This window comes from Culex pipiens, chromosome 3 (assembly GCF_016801865.2).
Source record: "Culex pipiens pallens isolate TS chromosome 3, TS_CPP_V2, whole genome shotgun sequence".
In the NCBI taxonomy this organism is placed as follows: domain Eukaryota; kingdom Metazoa; phylum Arthropoda; class Insecta; order Diptera; family Culicidae; genus Culex; species Culex pipiens.
Genome location: NC_068939.1, coordinates 106,670,434 through 106,695,184, shown reverse-complemented (window position 1 = coordinate 106,695,184; position 24,751 = coordinate 106,670,434). Strand labels below are relative to the sequence as shown.

At 42.7% G+C, this 24,751-nt stretch overlaps 2 protein-coding genes across 2 annotated transcripts in view; one reads left to right on the top strand and one right to left on the bottom strand.

Moving 5' to 3' along the window:
- The window catches only part of LOC120422046 (3-oxoacyl-[acyl-carrier-protein] synthase, mitochondrial), a 147,648-nt gene that overhangs the window by 76,017 nt on the left and 46,880 nt on the right, over positions 1-24,751 (top strand). The window contains exon 2 of the mRNA XM_039585377.2: positions 17,953-18,134. The gene's annotated coding sequence lies outside the window, so the exon portion shown is untranslated. The remainder of the gene's footprint in view (positions 1-17,952; positions 18,135-24,751) is intronic.
- Positions 2,332-13,142, bottom strand: LOC120420892 (protein masquerade). The gene is made up of 6 exons (XM_039584017.2): positions 12,912-13,142; positions 5,196-5,477; positions 4,633-5,129; positions 3,498-4,573; positions 3,230-3,428; positions 2,332-3,162 (listed from the first exon to the last, which is right to left on the bottom strand). Exons 1-6 carry the CDS (start codon positions 13,000-13,002, stop codon positions 2,761-2,763), a joined length of 2,547 nt encoding a protein of 848 aa, XP_039439951.1. The 5' UTR covers positions 13,003-13,142; the 3' UTR covers positions 2,332-2,760.

Genomic DNA, 24,751 nt, shown 5'->3' with positions numbered 1-24,751 from the left:
ATCTCACCCCAGTTGGTCTGGGTTCGGCCCAGTCGGCCCCGGTGGCATTTTTTGAAATGAGATTAGTCTGATCACGCCTTCCATCGGACGGGGAAGAAAATGTTGGCCCCGGTCTAACCTAGAGGTTAGGTCATTCAGGTCGTCTGCCATGGGAAAAGGTCCGGAATCGACTGCCATGGGAAAGGATCATCCATAAACCACGTGGACACTTCAAGGGGATTGGCTGTTGTCCTTGCTCCGCTGGTGGCGGTTGGACTCGCAATCCAAAGGTCGTCGGTTCGAATCCTGGGATGGCAGGAGGTTTAGGTGCCCTCACCATTCAAGCCTTCGGACTCCTAGGTTCGAGCAGAAACTTGCTCTTTTTAAGGAGCCGCTCATTTTCGTTCACTCATTAAAAAGAGCGGCTCTTTTGAACGGCTTTTTCGCTCTTTTTCAAAATGTTGATGAAAAGGCAATTTTTAAGAATGGTGTGATTTTTAAAGTTTTTTTTTGCTGGATTTTCAAAAAATATTTAAAAAAACTAAAAACGAGAAGATGCGGTTGAAAACCGTTGGTCTTGGGGATCTTTATGCAAAATTTCTACTCGAAACAAAACTTAAATCTTTTTTAATTTTTGGAGAAAATTGCTAATAATTTAATAAATTGCGTTTATTTATGCCAAAATTGAACAGATGCCGATATTTTATTAGGAGATTTTGTATTCGGGAAATACTTTGATGTACGATCGAGTTGTACTTTGGAAAAATGTTTTTATTTTGTTTAGAAAATCATTCACTTTTGGAATTTCAAAGAAAACTAGGAAACTGAGCATATGAGTTTGAATTTTTTAAGGACTGTTCAAATATTGGCATCAATGCTATTTAGAGTCTTTCAATATATATTGATAAGAAAGTTGCAACAGACCCCCCCAACAAAATATGACGATTTAGCTCTCAAAATGTCGGGAAATAACCTCTCTGCCTCTGTCGGGAAACAGCTTAGCCTGCCGATTGATTTTTAAAAAGTACACTGTGGAAAATTTTCGAAATATTTTTTTATAAACATTGAAATATTTGAAATTGTGTTTTAAATTCTCAAAAAACAAATGTAATACTTTAATTTGTAGGAAATTCAATGAATAATATTTACCAACATAAATACAGACATAGTTTAAAAATCATTAATTCATCTTCGAGCGGTTCTTTCCAACAGACCGGGGTTTTAAAAAGAACCGCGGCTCTTTTTTTGTGAGCCATGGTTCGTTCGCTCTTTTATCTAAGAACAATTATACGTTAAAAATTTGTCGATATTATTGAAATTGTTAACCCCCAATTGTAATAATTAATTGTACGCGCAGAAATTTTGCTGGCCAGTGTTATCGTAACTTGATGAGTTTCCTTCTAGTTTAGGCTACCTCTAGAATGGAGAATGCATAGATAAAATGCTGATCGATTTCATGTTAAAGGTTCTGCTAACAGAATAAGGTGAACCGTTGTCAGAGTCAATTTTATGATACATTTTGATCTTGTAAATGTACGAATTGCTTTTGTTTTTCCTAACGTTGATCTCTTTTTTTGCAAACAGAACTAATTTTTTCTTGTAGGGTAGAGTATATGCAATTCACATTATTGGGCCCAAAGTTACGAATCAGCCTGCCCAATTTTCTTTTCTGTGCACTCCCTATGTTCGTCCAATATGCAAAAACAGAAAAAGTCTGGAGTTTTTTGAAAAAAGGACCAATAAACCAAATTTTCAGTTTTTGCATTTTGGGTGTTTTTCAATACCCCTGACTCAAGGCGGTTCTAAAAACACCCAAAAAAGCAAAAACTGGAAATTTGATTTATTGGACCTTCTCAAAAAAAACTCCAGAAGTGATAAAAATGGGCTCTTACGCGAATAGGGGCAGTGCAGATATTTTAAAGAAGATTGCTATGATGACGACTCGCATAACACCCACCAACAAAATTTCTGCGCAGGTTTAACTCGAGGGGAAGCATGAAGTATGGTTTTCGTAAATATTTAGACGGGGTCGAATGGTTTTTCTCCAAAGTTTTTTATGGAGAATTAGTGCTGTTCGCTACTCCCAAATACTGCATGAATTTTTCGCTTGTATGTAACAGCGACGAACCGCCCTAGTTTTCCAAACAAACTTTGGAAAAAATCTATTCGGCCCGGTCTAAATATTTTTGAAAAATTCGAAGTGCACGTGCTTCTGGGGAATCCAAACTTCATGCTTTCCCTCGAGTTGAACCTGCGCAGTCTTTTTTATAATTGTTTTGTTCGTCAGTGTAATTTATATTAGGAGGAAAACTGTTTTGTCAAATGAATACAAAAAAAAAAACAAAAAAAAAATTATCGCAATATTCCTAACAAGTTTATTGAACTAGATGATTCACAAATTTGATTTTCAATTTACAGTTAGAGGATGATATGTTGTTTGACATACGGTGTTCATAACAGTTGCATATTATCTAGTTCTTAGGTAGTGAAGTTATCAAATTTTAATAAAATTTGAATATGTTTCATAGAAGATCGCTTTGTAAATAATTATTTGCAGACTTTGATTTGTTTTTAATATCTTTGTAGTGCAAATTAGGATAGAGTACCTAATAGGATGTAGAATGTTGGTGAAATCTTAGAATATGCTAAAAATGTTCAAGTCTTCTTAATACGCAACAATAAATTAACTTAAAAACTATGGTTTCTTAAATCCTAGGTAAATCTTGAACTAAATTATTTTACAGTTAATGAAGGAAACGTGAAGGTTTTGAATTCAGTTGATCAAAGATTGTTGACACTGATAATTTGATTTATCCAACCAATGAACGAAGACACCTTAACATAAACTCCTGGCACGTCCACTCGGCCGCATCCGAATCCCCACGACACAAGTCCTGCCAGCTCGTAGAAGCCGTCGTCCTGGCAAACCAATGGACCTCCGCCGTCACCCTGGCAGGCATCATTACCCTCTTCACCACCGGCACAAAAGCTGGAGGCGGGCAGGATGAAGATCTTTTCCGTTACGGCGTTCACCTTTCGGATGCACTCGGCATCACTCACGATGGGAATCTCGGCTTCACGCACTCGCAGCGGAATTGGACCGGCTTCACCCATGTATCCGTATCCGGTGACGGTGCACCGTTTTCCGGCGGCATGGTTGACACCTCGTGCCGGCAGGCAAACCTGTGGGAAAGAATCACGAGTTTGGTTAAGATTATACAAACTATACAACTAAACAGTTCGTTCTTACCAAACAAACGCCATCTCGAAGCTCAGCTTGACCGTGAAGTTTCAACAGGGCAATATCGTTGTCCAACGTTTGGCTGTTGTGGTTGTGATGAATGTAAGTCGTCGCCACCCGCAGCGTTTGCGCTCCGGGGCTTCCGTATTTACGTGTCAAGTCGTAGTCACCAACTCGCACATAGATTGCGTCACCAGATCGCACAATGCTGCAGAAATGAAAGAAAAGTAAATCCGGTTAGCGATTCGCACTTCAACTGAAATCTGTTGCAACAAACTTTGTCACGCAATGCGCAGCGGTCAGGACCCACTGCGTGCCAATGAGAGCGGCTCCACAGAGGTACTGATTCAGCGAGTTGATCAGAGCGACCTGCCAACACCATTCGCCGTTTTCGCCATCTTCTCCGCCTACAACGCGTGCTTGGCGATGACTGTTCCAGTACTTGGTCGTGGTCGTGTTTGTCCTAGATATACTCGGGTGATTAAGTATATCTTCCGGAATCGTGTCATTGTGATCGTGGTATATGATCGGAATAGGTACAATGCTGTGACCCAGAACTAGCCGTTCCGTACTCTTCGACTTGTAGATATTCTCCATTTCGATGTGACGTCCTGTTCGACTTCTGCTGGGTGCAACTGCATGTTCCAGTGCAATCCGGCTGAGGAAGGATCGAGCACCACGGCTGGTTCCCTTCACTCCGCAGACGTACTTGGAGTACACTTGAGGCCTGGCCGTCGTTGTGGTCGGAAGTGGTTCGTAGATAGGCTGCGAGTGCTGATGAATTGGCTGTTGTGTTGGTTGCACCTCGTAGATGTTGTTACTCACAGGTCCTGGATAAGTGTTTGGCACTGGTGGCCCATATCCGCCTTGTGGTTGCTGCTGTTGTGGTGGTGGCATCGGTGGAGCTTGTGGTGGGTAAGGCTGGGCGACCATGTTTGGAGGAGGTGGGTAGTTGGCCGTTTCGTTTGGTAGCTTAATTTTACCAGCTGCCATTTGGGCTTCCTGAATTCTACTCTTGGGAGCGCAGCACTGCGTTCCAGATTTCTTACACTTGAATAGATCGGTCATTTCAGCATTTCGGAAACAGGTGAAGCTCAGCAATCCAACGATGCACGATCCTGGACATTCCTCACGTGGGTCTGGAGCAGCAGTAGTGGTCGGAGCATGTGTCGTAGTTGGAGGTGGTGGTGGAGGCCGTCTTGGCGGTGGTCTAGTTACAGGAACCTTAGTATTGTCACAGCAAACCGAACCTCGCTTGCAGTTTGAAGTGTGCTGAATCAACACCGAAGGACGTTCACAGAACGCAGCCATGATGTTTAGCATACAGAATCCGGGACAACGCGGCAATGGAGGCTGTAAAATAAGCGATTAGTATTAAACCTGACTGGCACTGAAAAAGAAGAAACACTTACGGGAGTAGCCGGTCTCCGGGTCGTGGTGACCACCTCTTGTTTGGTATCTTCAGACGTTCCAGTGACGCAGCAAGAACCTTCATTCGGACAGAATGCCTCACTATCGACGTCGTCGCAGAACAGTGCAAACAACCCATTCACACATTCTCCTTCGCATGATTTGTGAACGGCACCTTGTTGATTCGAGACTTGACCCTGTTTATGCTTCGGGGGTGTTGGTTTTGTTGGCTTCGGTGGTGGATTCGTTTTCGACCTGATGGGTTCTTCTGGAGTTGTTGGCTTTTCCGTGGTTCTTGTGTGTGGCTTTGGTGTCGTGGTTTTGTTGACCTTGCTTTCGTAGTGTGCCGTTGGTACGTAAAGATCTGCTGGAGTTTTATCCGGGTAGATGTCTCTCGAAACACAACACTTTGTTCCACTTTTGCAAAGTCCCGAAGTTGTGAGATATGCCTCACAATACTCTGCTATCCGGTCAGCTACGCAAACACCAGGACACGTTGCTGTAACAAATCGTAACATAAGATTAACACATCTTTCCTCTGGAAAGGACCAGATTAATCACCTACAATTGCTTTTGTTGTCCTTTTCCTTTTCCTTGATCTTTGCCTCGGTTGTGGGCTTTGGTGTTGTCGTGGTTGGTGCTCTCGTTGTGGTTGTAGGCCTAGGTCGAGCTGTTGTGGTGGATATGTTTGCTGCAGCCGCCTGGCTTTCTACACAACATCTCATGCTAGGTGAAGGACATGGGATGTCCTCCAGGACTTCGTAGCATATGAGCGTTGCCAGTGTGTGTACGCACACTCCAGGGCATCCTTTTGCGTCCTCTGTACTTGTGATGGAATCGAGTAATCCTGAAAGTCGAACGATAGTAGAATTAGATTATTTGTCTGGCACAAGTATAATTACTTTAGTAAGTATCATAAATAGTTATAATTTGATGATGAATATTAAGAAAGATTTCAGAGAAAAATAAAAACCCCATGCCATGCCACGATTTGAATTCGAAGTGCTATATTTGTTGGCTGAAGCCTCTCCCTCGCCCGACATTTGTGGAAGACATATAGGAGAGAGGAAAGAAGAACATTTCTTCTTCAAGCCCATTGTTAAGGTTAAATTTGCTTGAAAAAGACATAATACTCTATTAACAAAAATTTCAATCATCCAAAATTAAAAATGTGTTATCCCAATTTTGGCTCCCCTGTCAAATTTGCCCATAAATCGGGGACATAAATCAAAATTCGAAAACCTGTTTACTATGTACACTAGGGTGCCCACAAAAAAATGATCCCCTGCTCCACAAGCGGGAAACGGTATTTTGGGTTATTTTAAGCATCTGTGCAAATTTTGAACGAAATCGGTTGAGATTAATCCATAAGAAAATTGGGTTTTCAATATATATATTTTTTTCTATTTTTTCCATACAAAGGATGAAAGTAGCGCACCTTGCCTTGGTGAGCTTTTTCCATACTTTTTTTTCGCTTGATAATTTATATTATATTTTATTTATCAAATGAAATATCCTTCCTCCCGGGCAGACGGTAATAACAAAATTCATGCCATTTCAATAACAAATACTGTTAAAATAACAGAAAGTGTTATGGAATCTTCTTGAAAAATCAATTTTAGCATAAGAGTTGAATAACAGTTTATGTTATCATAACAAAATTTGTTATTGGTCTGATATTGGCTGAAAGCCAAAACAAGTTTGGAATAACATTTTTTGTTATGGAAGAATAACTACAAACGTTATTGGGATGATCGGATTAGTTGTTAAAATAACAAAAAATAATAACAGAGATTTGTTCGAAGAATAACTAAAAATGTTATTAGTCTGTTATTACAATAACAATCCAATAACAAAAAAATCATAACGACGAATAACAAATCCTGTTATAAATAACATAAAATGTTATTGGCCTAGTATTTTCAAATATCAAAAAATGTTATTCCCAAGTTATTTCCGTCTGCTCGGGCTACCCCACCCCACCTTCCATGTCCTTAATCCGAATTCCATCCCCCCCTCCTCCCTCTTCCCCCTCCTCCATCTTCCCCCTCCTCCCTCTTCCCCCTCCTCCCTCTTCCCCCTCCTCCCTCTTCCCCCTCCTCCCTCTTCTCCCTCCTCCCTCTTCCCCCTCCTTAAAAATAAAAATTACTTGCCAAATTTACACTTACACAGCCAACCTCAACTCATTCGGAGCGTTTGATACGGAATGTCCACGCATCCTTCCTCCCCTGTTGATTCTGTGAAATGTGATCCATTCTCAAAATCTGTCTCTGCGGTTAATGCAACGCAGTAGGCTTGGCCGCTTTAATTTTTGCAATACATGTTCGGGGTTACTCGGATGTAATGCAATCATTAATATTGACAAGAAAGAACTTGGGGCGTAATCAAACCACAAGTTCTTCCAGGATGCTTGTGGACTGGCGGCGCTTGTGTTCGATTAGATTAGATTAGATTAGACAAAGGATGAAAGTAGCGCACCGTGCAGAACAAACCGTAAAAAAATTGAGTTCTCGATAAAAAAAATCTATTTTTTCCATACAAACTTCACCTTCGAGTATTAATGGGTAAATATTGACCGATTTTGCTAATAACTGGCCCAGAGTTCTAAAATAGCCAAAGGAACAAACTTCAGCTGTGGAGCGAGGTTTTGAGAAAAAGTGACATATTCTGGGCACCCGGGGGGGGTTTTCCGCCTAGAGCAAAATCAAGATTTACTAGACACTGAATCAACCAAAAGGATAAAATTATAATGGCTGACAGGAAATATGCTTAATCAATGTTTAATGCAGTGCTGGTTAAGTTAGTTTAAAAATTGTCTTGTGGTCGAGATATTAGCGAGTTGTGGCGCTATAACCACGGCAAGTAGTGTCCAGGGCATTTGTGGAAATACAATGTCCCATCCCCGAGGGTCCCGGAGCACCAAAACTTCTTAGCATGGTACTCCCATCGATTTATTGCTCTAACAAACAGGAACGTGAGCGGGGGATCCCCACGTTTCTTCCTCCCCTGTAAATTCAGAATTGTGTTGTTGTTTGAACATTCGTGCTCAAACTCAACCCACTTCAACGAATGCGGTAAACTTTACGCAGTTGGCCTGGCCGCTTTAATTTTTGTGATGTTTCAAAGCAATTTATTGCATTGGGGCACTGCAATTGTTAATAATGACAAGAGGATGCTAAGCGTTAATCAACCTAAGGCATTTTCCAGGATGCCCTCGAAAGACTGGCTGCGCTAGGGTTAGATTAGATTAGATTAGATTAGAAATTGTCTTGTAGTCGAGATATTTAATTTTCAAGTTAAAAATTAGGGGTCCTCTGGAGTAACCATAGGCGTTGGAAAGTTAATACAACCAAAACAATGTACAGTATGTAAACAACGTGTGTACACTAGCGTGGTTCACGTTTCTATGAAAAAGACAAAAGTTGTTATTTTGTCTTGCATCAACCGGAATTTCGTTCTTTTATGTCCCCAGAAGCACCCCTGAAAATTTGAGCCCATTTGGTAAGGTCTAGGAGCTCCAGTTTTAATTTGAAATTTATATGGGATTTTGATTTATTTTCCATGGGAAACTATCTTTTTTACATTGTATTAGGAATTTTTTTTTATAAATCGATGAAATGACTTGATTCTTATAGTAGGAGATAGGTTTTGAACTGGGGAACAACTTTGTAGAACATACCAACATGCTAGGAAGTGACCCTTTAAAGATACAGATACAGATACGTTTCACCCCACACAGTAAAGCCCCTTCAAAAGCCACCATCTAAAAGTATCTGTATCTTTAAAGGGTCACTTCCTAGCATGTTGGTATGTTCTACAAAGTTGTTCCCCAGTTCAAAACCTATCTCCTACTATAAGAATCAAGTCATTTCATCGATTTATAAAAAAAAATCCTAATACAATGTAAAAAAAGATAGTTTCCCATGGAAAATAAATAAAAATCCCATATAAATTTCAAATTAAAACTGGAGCTCCTAGACCTTACCAAATGGGCTCAAATTTTCAGGAGTGCTTCTGGGGACATAAAAGAACGAAATTCCGGTTGATGCAAGACAAAATAACAACTTTTTTCTTTTTCATAGAAACGTGAACCACGCTAGTGTACACCCCACTGGCACTGGCACTATAAACATGCAAAAAAAAATCATCATAATTTGCGGGTCCAAACCCAAAATAGTCATTTTTAAAAAATTCAAAAAAGAATTTGGTTTGAATATAAAGTTTACTTATAACTTAGTTTAAAAGTTCTTATAACTTATTCACCCACAATTCAGAGTCGAGAGAATCGTTTGTAGATTGTCGAAGGTCTCTGGTTCGATTCCCGTAGTCGACATTCTTTGTTTTGGCGGATGAACTTTTTTTCTCTCGCCCATTTCTAGCTGTGTTCTCTGTGTCCGTAAATGATACCACTGTTCTCTCGACTCGGCCAAAACTTTTAGGTGTTAAAACTTATTTTTGGGTTTTGGCCAGTTTTGGGTGTTGAAACTTAATTTTACAAATTTTTAATTCAACCAAATATCATTAACATTTTGGAGTGGATTTTAAACCGTTTCGATTTATTTGTATCGATTGTTTTTTTTTATTTTGTTCCCAAAATTTTGTCGCCGGTAAATCCACGGCATACGAATCGGTCCATGTTCCTAAAGTCCTATTATGTGCCTTCGGGAAGGGCATAAAATGTCTTATCTTTTGATTTAAAAAAAAAACTTATCTACGTTTTGAACACCACAGAAAAACATTGTTTATTTTTTGTTTGAATGGAAAATTGTGATTTTTGTGGAAATCATTTAAAAGTTCAAACTTACTTTTTACTTAGGTGTTCAAAAACGTGTGTGTAATAGAAGACCTGGATGTTTATATTTTTTCAAAACCTCATCCAATTACAAAGTTTAACCTAAAATCTGTAAAACTTCATTCCATTTCAAACGCGGTTCCCAGTTTTTTGAATGTTTTTACGAACGGATTTTAGGATTTTTCCAAGAACACGTGCACTAAGAACTATTTGCCTTCCTCACCTTACTGAGGAAAGGCTATAAAATCACTTGAAAAATGAACTTCTTAATTTGACCTCGTAGACCCACCTTCACGTATACCTATCGACTCAGAATCAAATTCTGAGCAAATGTCTGTGTGTGTGTGTGTAGGGATGTGGGTCTGTGCACCAAAAAATATGCACTCGATTATCTCAGCACTGGCTTAACCGATTTGGACCGTTTTGGTCTCATTCGATTCGTCTTGGTGTCCCATAAGTCCCTATTGAAAATTATGAAGTTTAGTAAAGTACTTCAAAAGTTATGCTAAAAAAACGATTTTGGCGTATGTCCGGAAGATTGTAAAAAGGGTGGTTTTTGTAAGAAACCCTGTCATGTTATACATTTTCAGAAAGTTATTAAAAAGACCTTTCCAATGAGCCCAAAACATTGAAGATCTGATAACCCTATCAAAAGTTATTAGCACTTAAGTGTTATTTATACACTTTTTGGAGGCCGGATCTCAGATATTTCAGTGAAAATGATGTCCGGGTCCATCATGTGACCCATCGTTAGTTAGATAATCGAAAGACCTTTCAAATGAGCCTAAAACATCAAGGATCTGACAATCCTATCAAAAGTTATTGGCACTTAAGTGTTATTTATACACTTTTTGGAGGCCGGATCTCAGATATTTCAATGAAAATGATGTCCGGGTCCATCATGCGACCCATCGTTAGTTAGATAATCGAAAGACCTTTCAAATGAGCCTAAAACATCAAGGATCTGACAATCCTATCAAAAGTTATTGGCACTTAAGTGTTATTTATACACTTTTTGGAGGTCGGATCTCAGATATTTCAGTAAAAATGATGTCCGGGTCTATCATGCGACCCATCGTTAGTTAGATAATCGAAAGACCTTTCAAATGAGCCTAAAACATCAAGGATCTGACAACCCTATTAAAAGTTATTGGCACTTAAGTGTTATTTATACACTTTTTAGAGGTTTGATTTCAGATATTGTGATACAAATATTGTCTGAATCTTCCATGCGAACTATCGTTGGATAGGTTTTTTTTTATCAGACCTTGCCGATGAGCCAGAAATATTGATGATCTGCGAACCATATCAAAAGAAATGAGTAATAAAGTTGATTTGTTAAACATGTTAAGGGGGAATGTTGCTATTTTTACTGAATGTATTGACTTTATGAATATGAGGATGGCACCAACCACCTAAAGGTGGATTAAGTAACGTTTTTTTTTTAATATTTATGCAGGGCCGAATAATTTTTCTCCAAAGTTTGTATGGAGAATTAAAGTGGTTCGTCGCCTCTGCATACAATAAAAAAAATGCTACAATGTGTACAGTGAGTGGACCGCTCGAATTTGCTAACTAATATTAAAAAAAAAATAAAAAAAATGAACGCGTTACAAAAAGTTACAAAACTTTGGAGAAAACCCATTTCGTCTTACAGCAATTCCCCACGAAAACAGCATGGAAAAAAACAAAAGTGCTCGGATCGGGCTCAAAATTTTTCTGGGGGTTCCCTGGCCGAAAAAATTAGACCCGTTTTTTTTGCCACTAGGGTGACCTACGGTGTGTTAGAGTGGTCTGAAAAATGGTAATTTTCGTCGATTTTTGCAAAAACCACTTTTTTCGAAAAATCATAACTCCTCGTCATTTTAACCGATTTCAATTGTCTGATACGCAAATGAAAGGTTATAAGTTGGTCTTTCTGCGCATGCTTAATTCTAGGGGAAGCATGAGCTTTGGATTCCCTAGAAACACGTGCACTCGGAATTCTCAAAAATATTTAAATAATCAGCAATTCCCCACGAACACAGCATGGAAAAAAACAAAAGTGCTCGGATCGGGCTCAAAATTTTTCTGGGAGTTCCCTGGCCGAAATAATTAGACCCGTATTTTTTTGTTTGGCCATTTGGGTGACCTACGCCGTGTTAGGGTGGTCTGAAAAATTGCCATTTTCGTCGATTTTCGCATAAAAAACCACTTTTTTCGAAAAATCATAACTCCTCGCCATTTTATCCGATTTCAATTAACTTATAAGCAAATGAAAGGTTATAAGTTGGCCTTTCATAGAAAAATAGTAAGAAGTTTCAAAAATCTAGCCTAACATATGAAAAGGGCGTATGAAACTTTAAGATGTCGTTTTGACGGTGTCTGGACCAAAAAGCCTATGTCTGAAATTATTTTTATCGGATTCCCCGGACATTTTTACATAACATTCTAAATAATGGGAAGAGTTCATTAACAGGATTCCGAGATATGATTTTTTGAAAATAAAATCCGTGTTTTTTTGACGCGCCGCGCGCAAAAACCGGAGAATGACGAAATTGGCAAAAAAATAAACTTTTTTCACTAAAACTGCGATTATTTCAAAATTTCAGCAATGACCTATACATGTCTGGGTACCAAAAGTTGCGTCTTTTAATTACGAAAAATACCCAGACATGTGTAGGTCATTGCTAAAAATTTGAAATAATCGCAGTTTTAGTGAAAAAAGTTTATTTTTTTGCCAATTTCGTCATTCTTCGGTTTTTGCGCGCGGCGCGTCAAAAAAACACGGATTTTATTTTCAAAAATTCATATCTCGGAAACCTGTTAATGAACTCCTCCCATTTTTTGGTATGTTACGAAAAAATGTCCGGGGAATCCGATAAAAATATTTCTAGACATAGGCTCTTTGGTCCTGACACCGTCAAAACGGCATTTTAAAGTTGCATACGCCCTTTTCATATGTTAGCCTAGATTTTTGAAACTTCTTACTATTTTTCTATGAAAGGCCAACTTATAACCTTTCATTTGCTTATAAGTTAATTGAAATCGGATAAAATGGCGAGGAGTTATGATTTTTCGAAAAAAGTGGTTTTTTATGCGAAAATCGACGAAAATGGCAATTTTTCAGACCACCCTAACACGGCGTAGGTCACCCTAATGGCCAAACAAAAAAATACGGGTCTAATTATTTCGGCCAGGGAACTCCCAGAAAAATTTTGAGCCCGATCCGAGCACTTTTGTTTTTTTCCATGCTGTGTTCGTGGGGAATTGCTGATTATTTAAATATTTTTGAGAATTCCGAGTGCACGTGTTTCTAGGGAATCCAAAGCTCATGCTTCCCCTAGAATTAAGCATGCGCAGAAATTTCGTAGATCTGTGTAATATTGGGTTTCAACTAATAGGAAGATACTAACTAAATGGCACGTGATTTGAATACATTCTTATTGAAAGCTCCCCCATGAATTGAGAATGCATTACATATATTTGGTCAAAGTAATTGTTGCATACCTGACAAGAAACTTCCAGCCAACGAATCATCCTGCGCCCGCGTTCTTCCTACTACTAAAACAAACACTGGTAAAATTTTTAAAAGCAGCATTTTCACTCAAATGCACTGTTCCTTCACTTCACTAGCAACTAATCAGAACGTTCTGCTTGTCTGATGTTCGGTATCACTATTCACTACAATTCATATCTCCTTTGGCTCAGAACCAATGCAAAGAAGTAATTAATTATGTTGTTATCTGTTGGAGATAACCGAGTAGGCCGGTGCTAACAAGTGAAGAGGACTTAAAGTCAATCAATAAATTAGTTCATTACCCGAATAAACTCCAAACCCTACAGACGTGTTTCTTTCACACTCTTCAATAACCAAGTGGTTATGGGCCCAGAGTAGGAAGTTTGGAAGATTCTAGAAGTTGAAAAATTTTCTCAAGAAGTTTTGCTGGTCAAGATGGTTTTACCGAACGCTTCCGGAAGCGGCGATGGTGCGCAGACGAATCCCCCAGGCTCCAGTTCAAGTCTAGCCGGGTTACCCCCGATTCAACGGCTGATTGGACGCGAAAACTGGTCAACCTGGAAGTTCGCGGTCCAGATGTACCTGGAACACGAAGAACTGTGGGAAGTCGTGCAGCCAACCCCGAACGCCGACGGAACGTTGCCAGCGGTGAACGCCAAGCTGGACAGGAAAACGCGAGCGAAGATCGCGATGTTAGTGGATCCGGAGAATTTCGTCCACATCCAGGAGGCGAAAACGGCGCGCGAGGCGTGGATGAAGCTGGAAGAGACGTTCGGAGATCTCGGACCAGAGCGAAAAATTGGCCTGCTGTGCAAGCTCATCAACACAAAGCTTGTGAACTGCAGCTCGATGGCCGACTACGTCAACCGGATCGTGACGACGTCGATGCAGCTGCGAGGGATCGGGTTCAACGTCGACGAGGAGTGGGTTGGAGCTCTGCTTCTCGCAGGATTGCCGCCGGAGTACAAGCCGATGGTGATGGCGATCTCCAACTCTGGATTGCCGATCAACGGGGACGTGATCAAGACGAGACTGCTGCAAGAGGTCGAGGAACCGCCAGTCACGGTAGCCCTAGCAACGAAGGACAAGCGGTATCCCACCAAACAAGCGGCAGGTCAGTCGAAAGGACCGAAGTGTCGGTCTTGCCACAAGTTCGGGCACATCGCCAAGGACTGCCAGAGCAAGAATCGACTAGGAGGAAAAGGACAGAGCGCCCTCAGCACCGTTCTGTCCACGATTGGCGCAGCTGAAGAAGACGAGTGGTATTTCGACTCTGGAGCGACCTCGCATCTGACGAAGGACAGAGGTCTGCTGGAGAATCTGCAAGACGGTAGCGGAACAGTGACGGCAGCCAACAATGGTGCCATGAAGGTGGTGGCCACAGGGGACGCGAAGCTGAAAGCAAGCTGTTGCCCTGGCAGCCCAGCCCTTGATGTCCGCAACGTTCAGCTGATTCCGGAGTTGACCACGAACCTGCTTTCCGTAAGTCAAATTGTGGAGAAAGGAAACAAGGTGATCTTCGACAAGCGTGGCTGCCAAGTAGTGAACCCGGATGGAGATGTGTTCGCAACCGGAACCAGGGTGAACAATCTCTTCCGATTCGACGCTGAGAAGCAATCCCGAGCGATGGCGTGTCGAGAATCTGGACAAGCGGAGCTGTGGCACAAACGGATGGGTCATCTGAACGTGCACGGACTGAAGCAGCTCAAGAATGGTTTGGTAACCGGCATCAAGTTCAGCGACGACGGCATCGGCGATTGCAAGGTATGTGCCCTCGGGAAGCAGACGAGACTACCGTTCGGGAAGGCCGGGTCTCGAGCTGAAGAGCTGTTGGAATTGGTCCATTCCGACATCTGCGGACCCATGGAGGAGACGTCGATGGGAGGCAAGCGATATTACATCACCTTCATTGATGACAAGTCGCGGCGCATCCACTTCTACCTCCTGAAGACCAAGTCAGCAGAAGAAGTCCTGGCCGTGTTCCGGGAATACCACTGTCTGGTCGAGAGGCAAACTGGACGCAAACTGAAGACAATCCGGACGGACAACGGTAAGGAGTACATTAACCGCATGTTCCAGGATTATCTGAAGACGAATGGGATTCGGCACCAAACGACGGTTGACTATACGCCCGAGCAAAACGGGATGGTCGAGCGAGTCAACAGATCCATCGTCGAGCGCTCCAGGTGCATGCTCTTTGAAGCGAACCTACCGAAGCGGTTCTGGGCAGAGGCAGCATCCACAGCGGTGTACCTGCTGAACCGATCACCGACGAAGGGACACGCGAAGACTCCGGAGGAAGTCTGGTCTGGCAAGAAGCCGGATTTGTCTCACCTGCGCATCTTTGGAACATCGGTCATGGCTCATGTACCGAAACAGAAGCGACGTAAGTGGGATGCCAAGGCGGAGGAATGCGTTCTAGTCGGTTACGAGGAGGACACCAAAGGTTACCGAATCTTCAACAAGACGACCCGGTCGGTCACGGTCAGCCGGGACGTGAGGTTCATTAGCGAAGGAGAAACGAGTCACGCAGAAGTTGCGGCCACCGAGCAAGGTGCCGTGTACGTGAAGCTGGATTTGCTGGAATCGCCGGCACAACCTGGTACGGACGGTACTAGGACGACGCCAACCGGGCAGCAGCCGGAGCTGTGCCAACCCGGGCCAAGTCGTGAGCCGGACATTCCGTCGGATCAAGAGGATCAGTTCGAGGACACCTCGGATGACGAAACCTCCGGAGAATCGAGCTACGAGACAGTCGAAGAAGATCCAGCAGACGTGACAGTGACGCTTTCTCCGGCGCTCCCTCCACGCACATCTTCAAATCCACCCATGTCACAGGTGTTGAGGCGAAGTGGTCGGGAGCGCGCGTTACCAGGCAAGTTGAAAGATTTTGATTTGGGCAACAAAGGTGTACCCCGATCCAATGTTTCAGACAACCCCGGCTCTGGACCTGCGCCGGCAGACGATCGACAAGGCCTGATTGCAGCTGGACGTCCAAGGAAGCGGCTGAACAAAGCGAGCAGCTGTACTGACGATCCATGTACCGTGGGCGAGGCGCTCGGCGGTGGGCAATCTGCGCAGTGGACGGCTGCGATGCAGGAGGAGTACGACTCACTGATGAAGAACGGCACGTGGGACCTGGTGGACCCACCCCCGAACCGGAAGATCGTCGGCTGCAAATGGATCTTCAAAACGAAGCGTGACTCGGAAGGCGCAGTGGTTCGTCACAAGGCCCGATTGGTCGCACAGGGCTTCACGCAGAAGTACGGGTACGACTACGACGAAGTATTTGCGCCCGTGGTGCGACAGACGACTTTCCGAACTCTCCTGGCCGTAGCTGCGAAGCGGAACATGGTGGTGAAGCAGTATGATGTCAAGACCGCGTTTCTCAACGGCGATCTTGAGGAGGAGATCTATATGCGCCAACCACCAGCGTTTGTTGCGGACGGCAACGAGCGGAAAGTGTGCAGACTCAAGAAAAGTCTTTACGGCCTCAAGCAAGCAGCCAGGTCGTGGAACAACAAGCTGCACACCGTACTCGCCAAACAAGGATTCACTAGGTGCAAGGCGGACCCCTGCCTGTACAAGAAGGTGAAGGCGAACAAGTGCTGCTACGTACTGGTGTACGTCGACGACTTGATCGTGGCCAGCGATGCGAGTGGACTCCATCAAGAGCTGGTAGCTGCACTTGAAAAGAATTTCGAGATCAGTCAACTGGGCGACATCCACTACTATCTCGGAATTGAGGTCGAGCGCGATGACCGAGGTGACTTCTTCATCAACCAAGCGAAGTACATCAACCAGGTCGTCGTGAGCAACGGTCTGGGCGATGCGAAGGTCGCCAAGATGCCCCTGGACCCTGGGTATCTGAAGCAAGAAGCGGAAGGAGAGCCATTGCCGGACAACGTCGAGTACCAGAAGGTGGTCGGACAGCTGCTGTACCTGTCGGTGAACACGAGACCGGACATTTCCGCAGCGATTTCGATACTGAGCAGGAAGACAGCTGCACCGACTCAAACGGACTGGACCGAGCTCAAGCGGATCATCCGGTACCTGAAGGGGACCAGCCACTATCGTCTGCAGGTGAGCAAGACCGATGAACGAGCTGGACTGATCGGATACTCGGATGCAGACTGGGCGGAGAGCACCGCGGACAGGAAGTCGAACAGCGGACAGATATTCCTGTTCAACGGTGGGACGATCAGCTGGAGCTGTCGCAAGCAAACGTGCGTCGCTCTGTCAACGGCGGAAGCAGAGTTCATCGCGTTGGCTGAAGCGACACAAGAAGCTTTGTGGCTGAAGCGATTGCTGGAGGATCTGGACGAGGACGGCGCTGTGACGGTCAACGAGGACAACCAGAGCTGCCTCAAGATGTTGGATAAGGAGAAGTTCAGCAACCGCACCAAGCACATTGCGACGAAGTACCACTTCATCCGGGACGTGAAGGAGAAGGACGAGGTGAAGTACATCTACTGCCCAACTGAAGAGATGGTAGCAGACATCTTGACGAAGCCACTACCGGGAGTCAGGATGTCCAAGCTGGCAGGAGCGTGCGGATTAGCACCAGCACCTCGAGGAGGAGTGTTGGAGATAACCGAGTAGGCCGGTGCTAACAAGTGAAGAGGACTTCAAGTCAAACATAAAATTAGTTCATTACACGAATAAACTCCAAACCCTACAGACGTGTTTTATTCCACACTCTTCAATAACCAAGTTTATCCAATAATCAATCTCACTTTTTTTTCCTTTATATATCTTCAAGGTCTCCGTCTTTCGTTTCGTTCTATGCCTTGCACTATCTTCTGCTGAATTGCTTGTTATTGATGGATTATGCAATTATACGTTTGTATCATCCTCTTCTTCTGCTGACGCGAACTTGTTAGTTATTCTCCTCTCTTTGCTTCGCGCCGTACTTTTATCAGGCCCCTTCTTTTAAACTTTCTTCCTCAGAAACAGCGGTGGTTTTGTTTATCACTGTTCATCCCTGTTTCACTGAGCCACTTTTCATGCGGCGGTGCTCTTCTTTTCCAGGCTGGCTCATTTCTCCGTCGGGCGGCCGGCTGTGGAAACTAGTTCACCAGCAGCAGCAGCAGCAGCGGTAAATCGAGTTCGGCTTGACGTGCGGCACGCACCGGCAGTCGTTCCTTCAATGTCTTGTCTGGAAAAGGAAAAGAGAAGCAAAACGAGACACATGAGGATGAGCTGCAAAGTGGGTGAGTTGCATTTATGTGAGTGACAAAAGTCGTTGCACTCGAGGGGGTAGGGTTTTCGTGTGGGTGACACAACGCGCATTCCGGGATGACCCATTTCTTACTGTTGGCGAAATGCGTTGGCGTCAAGTCACGCCACACCTGAATGGATGAATGAACGATCAATTACCACCAGCCAGTCAGCCTGCTAACCAGCCAGGGTGGAACAGGTTTCCGTTTCTTTTGAGGCCACTCGGCACTGGGTGGGACAGAGGACGGCACGGACAAAACTGTTAAACCATCTAATGTGGTGACATTCTTGAGGCTCGTCGCGTGTTGACAAAAGCGCGTGGACACCTTTGGAAAATATGCTAAAATTGTAACCAAATATTTGTCCGTGGACGGTTTACGTTCCGAAATTTTAAACATGCAGAACGGTCCATCAAACCCGATGAAATACGGCCGTGGTGACCCATTTAAGAAATGAATCGCGCGCTCGCAGGTGAAGCCATGCCAGCAGACCCAGTTGTCGGGCAGTGGCCGGGCCATTGGGGAAGGAAACTTTCCAAGTCCGAAAGAGACTCGAATGTGTTTTTAGTCCATCACGTTCACAGCCAGGGATGTAAAAAAGGGGGGCGGAACAGAAAAAAAACGTGGAACGGCAATCAATGTAACCGATAATTTGGACATTCGAAACGCCCCTCCACTTGTGTGTGTGTGTGTGTGTGTGGTCGAAACGTGGTCATTAGAGATTTCGCATTTTTCGGGGGGAATGAACTGCAATGAAAGTGAATTCATCCATGGATTTGCCGACAGAAACGTGGACATTAGGGTGACAAAAAAAAAGTGGATAAACACTCTCAGGACAAACTGTGCATGGTAATTAGGGAGCGTTCTTTTATTACGTAACGCGAAAAATCTGACTTTTAGACCCCCTCCCACCCCCCCTCCTCGTAACAAAATTTCCATACAAATTTTAAAAATTTTGTATGGAGCGTAACACGACCTCCGACCCCCCCTCCCCCCCCCCTACTGCGTTACGTAATAAAAGAACGCTCCCTTAGTAGTTTAAAAGTAGTGCTGTTCACTACTCCCACATATTGCATGCAATTTTTGCTTGTGTGCAACAGCGACAAACCGCCCTAATTCTCCATACAAACTTTGGAGAAAACCCATTTGACCTGTCTAAATATTCTTGGAAAATTCAAAGTGCACGTGTTTCTGGGGACCCAAAACTTCATGCTTGAGCCTGCGCAGTCATTTTTGACAATTTTTGTAAGTCAGTGTAATCTTAGCCTTGACTATTGATTGCTGGGATTTGGCTTTGCTTTCATTTATTAGCTTTGTTCATCTTAGTTTAGTTGTACGCACACACACATTAGTCGAGCATAAAACTTGCAGAAACTAAAAGACAATCACACCGTCTTCGAATACTGAATACAAACAAACATTGAACGAAAAGCTCCAGGAGTATAAGGCGGGAGTCGAACCCGCGCCACATAGCAACTTAGGGATCGGCAGCCGAAGCCACTAACCACCGCGCCACGTGGCCCTCATAGGTTGGAATATGGTAAATAATTGCGTCAGTATAATGTGCCGGATGATATTAACATTATTTATTAGAGTGGGTACGTTTTTCAAAAAGTTCTCCGACCAAGTTTTAGTATGGTTCCCCTTGTAGGGCGTGCCCTGGGTGATGAGTAGAGAGAGAATGCGTAACGTGATTTTCGAATGATCCCACTTTGCTTACATCTACAAAGTAGGAGGCTGCTCAAGCACAAGAATGACTTTTTTCTTGCTGGCTAATGAGCTGTATTATAATTAGTAGTATGTGTTCTATTTTGTCTAGTTTTTGTCATCTTTTGCTGGAAAATTGTATGTGTTTTAGGTTTAGATCGGTTTGAAGATTATTTTCTTTTTTACGGGTGACAAGAACTGCGGTCATTCTGCAAAGTCGTGGATAAATTCCCTGGCTAATTTTGGAATCCTGCTGCTCTCCCTGGTTCAGCGAAAAAAGTTCTCTAATCTAGTGAAGCTTATCCAACAAACAGAGCAGATTTTCACTAAATCAGCAGGTTTTCAAATGGAATCAAACAATAAAGACAGCTTCTGGATGTATACAAGCTTTGGCCAGAGTCGAGGGACATAAACTTCAAAAAATATTTGCAACGGCCTAATATTTATTAAAAAAAATACGATCTCGCCTACAATCTTCAATTCAAACTTTTTTCATTCTTGCAAAAAAAAAAAAAAAAAAACAATTTTTAATGATCGATAACAATACTACCTAATTTTGGCGAACAGTAAATTGGTTCCACTTTGACAGTTCAAAATTGAGGCCATTTTGCGAACGACTATTCAGCACCCAGGGCGTGCCCATAGGGACTTCCATGCCAAATATCAGCTCATTTGGTTGTAAACTAGCTGCGCGCATCAGGGTTGAAGTTTACATGGGAATTACCATGGGAAATTGGAACTTTTTGTTCAAACGCTCCTACAGGTCTGGGAAAATCACGCGTCAACTTCTGGTATGATCAGACCTAAGGGGAATGTAGCTACCTGGCATATGGCGTCGCGGTATTCATCAAGCTTTCATAGCATGCTAAGGAAAATTTGATGCTTTTTCAGGGAAGTTTGCCGATGCGCCAGCTCTAGGTGCAACGAATTCGTGCGCTCTCTTCAGGAAAAGTGTTTTCCAGACCATTTCCCTTAGGTCTGACCATACCAGAAGTTGGTGCGTGATTTTTCCAGACCTATAGGAGTGTTTGAACAAAAAGTTCCAATTTCCGGGTCAATTTTGCGGGCATTTCAGTGCATGATCCCCTAGGTGTACTGAGCCCGAATCCCAAATATGAGCTTGATTGGTTGCAACAGGACCTGCCGCTTTGACTTTGCATTTTAAATTGGAGTTTTGGTTTTTGCCAGTTTTGAGCCCCTAAACGATTTTTCAAAAACCTCATGAGTTCATAGTCCGTGTTCCAGGGAACTTTGCCGAAGAGTGCGAAAAGATTCGTCCACTATTTAAAATGTTACAGAATTTATAACACCGCCGCTGACAACATCAACTTTTTCTTCACTTTCTTTTGGCAGCACTTGCTGCTGCTGCAGAAAAGATTGAGGCAGGCGTCGCGACGCTTATGCAATCAAGCAAGGCGATGGTGCTGCCAGAAGAGCTTTTACTTAAGTGAATTAAACTCTTAGTTCGTTGCAAAGTTGACTTGTTGGGGGAATCATAAGAGATTTGAAATTCTCTTGTCACCCTAGTCAAATCTCACCTCGCCTTGTCGTACAGCTATTTCGCTTTCATTCCAGGCGGCCGCCAACAAGAAGAAACCAGCTACTTTGCGCCAGTTGCCGGTGAAAGCGAGGCGTTTTAGGAAGCGGGAATCTTCTCACCGACAAGGTGTTCAAAACTGTTAAATTAGAAGTGCAGTTGATTTTGCTTGCTCGGCTTATTTCAACACCGGGCGCAATTTTGACCGACGATGCGTCACACTTGTCCGTTTTGGAGATGAAAGTGAGAGAAATGATGGAATGTCTCTCTCGCTCACCTCTGCTATCCCTCTCTCAATCACAAAACATATCAATTCGGAATCACCTGTTGGGTTCGTTTATTGTGTCAGCTTGTTCGCCGGAATGGAGATGAGTTGGTGCATTTTTGGGATTAAGTTTGGTTTCACTTCTCTGAGTCTCCAATTGGAAATAAAGAAAACGAAACGAGTCTTCTGGATATAACTGCCTGGAGTGTTTATATACTGGAACTGGAAACACGTGACGGTACCTTTTTTATAACCTTGACCCAATGATTTTGTAAAGACGGATTGTACTGCCCGAAACCAAAATAAACTGACTTTGGAACGCAGTGCTATCGCTGATGACGGATGCATCAAATTAAAATTTATTTCTTGTAGTTAATCATTGTGGTTTTTAATATAGCGCTATAGTGATTTCTAGCATGTGTCGTGTTTTATATAAAACAATTTAAAAAAAGTCATGATAAATACATGAGTTATGTTCAGCTTGAGTAAAATCTTTGGAATTTGGTTAAGAGTTGTTTTGTTTGCACAAAAAGCATGTATTTGAGAACAAAAATCTATTTAAAAACAAAGTTAAAAATATGGAAAACCATCCCTTAGTTTTTATATAAATTGTAGACAATGTATACTAGGGTGGTACAAATTTGACTTAATACTGCTATTGATTGGTCATTTTTATTGATACACTAAGTTAAAATCTTTTCAATTTTCGTTTATTATTTCAACCCTTTGAAAGTATATTGTTGAATGGTAAAAAATTGCAAATGATTCACGAACTCATCTCAACACAGCATACATTAAACTCTGAATATCTGCGTTATGAATCATCTTTTGCGCCACCGCCATCATCATCTTGGCAGCATAATCAGTACCTGCAGCTCTGGCAGTCATAAACGGGTTGAGGGTGTGTTATGATAACTGTAACTTAACACATATTCCGTTCGCATCAGCCACCGTTGCAGCTGCTGCTGCTGCTGACTACGGTTTAGAAAACAAGTTTTGCTCTTAATATCCGGTTACACCGACCAACATCCAGATGCAACTTGCGGTTGCAATTAGCAAGTGCAAGTGCCCCGCCAATCGCACTTCTTCTTCTGGGTCAGCTTGATTGATGACGTTTACAGCACATTTTTGTTCGCGTGTGCGTTTTTTTTTCATTCATTTTTCGTTGTTGGACCAACTTCAATTGTCTTCAACTTTCTTCTTCACCAATAAATATGCCGATGCGCTCTCTCGCTGCTGGGCCGAAGATTCGCCACGAAACAAAGTTTATTTAGCACATCGCAACTGTTTCCTCGACACATGAAAACACACAAACACACACAGACACATACACATGAATGAGGAAAAACGCACCACCGACAATTGTGCCTTTTCTCTTCGGGGGTAGCCGTTTTTGCTCTTCTTTGGCACCAGCCCAACCAAATAATTAAAAAGTGCCGATTTCAATTCATGATTAGTCTTTTAAATTAAAGTAAAAGTTTTCTATTTCCGTACGGTGTACGGGCGGTATAATTGAGACCAACGTTATGCACCAAATACGTCCAGCCGCCTCACTCGTTGACTCGCCAGGTCGAACTTTCAAATTTAATTCACAGCTATTACGAGAAATTTGACCACTGCGTGAAGAGAGAAATCACGTCCAGAACAGTGCCACCAAACCAGGTACAGGACAAAAAATAAACCGTATCTTCAACATACCTCCTTGAGCAGATCTCACGTATGCTAATTATCAGGAATGAGAACGCAAAGCAGCTATCACTTTACACCAGCAACAGCAGCAGTAATCTTCACCGAACGTCTCAAAACGGTTCGCGGGTTCTTCAATTGGCCACCAGCACCACATGCACAACCCACACTCACGTCTGTACGGGCCTGAAGTCAACTCGATAGTAAAGTTACTTAACATTGCTCTTGAATACCTTGCCCCGAGCGCCTCAAGCTTTCTTTTCTGTGGCTCTCTTTTGTGCGATCCATTCTATTGCCTCTTTCTTTTGAAAGCTTTTCTTCGGCTCAAGTTTCCTCGACAACGATCTGCGCCGCCTCCACCGCCGCCGTGTTTTGAGAGAGTATGGTGTGGTCAGCGCCGCACCCGGAGAGCCGAAGCAATCAGACGCGACCAGGTACCAACCCGATCTTGCCCGAAGTCGCCGCGAGACGCATTACCTGAAGTTTCTGAAGTATTTCATTACTTCTACCGTAATACGAGTAATGCATAAATAAGTAAGTAAATCAGTCCAGTCAATATGATGTCCTTGTAACATTACAGTGACAAGAAAGATTGTCTCTTAAAGTACAGGCCAACTCCGCGGGTGGTACAATAGGTGTCAAAAGGAATGTTTTGGTTCAATTTAAGAAAGAGTAAGTTAGGCATTCGAACCGGTCCATGTTTCGTAAGCTACTTTATGCACCATCAGAAAGGGCATATGTAAACATCTAGGTTTTCTACAAAACCCTCGTTTTATATTCTGACCAATTAAGTGATATTTATGCACTTTTTTGAAGCCATATCTCACTTATCTCTATGAAAACTAAACCTGGATACATCTTGCGGCTTATTTTGGGATATGTACACAAGAACTTACAAAAATTGGTGAAATTGTGGCAACTCTATCTCAAGTTATGATCATTTAAGTGATATTTATGTACATTTGTTATCCATTATTCGACCTATTGTTGCATAGATAACCATTTAAAAAACTTTCAAACGAGTTTAAGAATCAAAAATCTGCAATGATGTTTTTGCCAAAACAACCCAATAAATGAAATGAAATGAAAATCTGCCAACCCTGTTTCAAGATATGACCACATAAGTGATATTTATGTACGTTTTTTTGAAACCGAATCTCACATATTTGTACGAAAACTGTGTTCGGGCTCAACATCTCATCGATTTATGGACATGTAACATTTGGAGAAAGAGTCGAAAGAGCCTAAAGGATTGGAGATCTGGCAACCCTGCCTCAAAAAAATGAAATTTATGTACTATTTTGAAGTTTGTAGTCATGAGGCTAGATCTTATTTGGTTCCATAACAAAACCGATTTTTCTAAGCTTTTTTTGTCCAAAAAGCATGTAATTCAGTTGATTAATTATTTTCGGATCT

What these genes read in the sequence shown, in the direction of transcription:
- LOC120420892 (XM_039584017.2), bottom strand. Translation starts at nt 13,002, where the DNA reads ATGCTGCTTTTAAAAATTTTACCAGTGTTTGTTTTAGTAGTAGGAAGA. An exon ending in AAAGGACAACAAAAGCAATT is followed by an intron (nt 5,130 to 5,195) that starts GTAGGTGATTAA and finishes GATTTGTTACAG; the next exon opens with CAACGTGTCCTGGTGTTTGC. An exon ending in GCTGCGCATTGCGTGACAAA is followed by an intron (nt 3,429 to 3,497) that starts GTTTGTTGCAAC and finishes TCATTTCTGCAG; the next exon opens with CATTGTGCGATCTGGTGACG.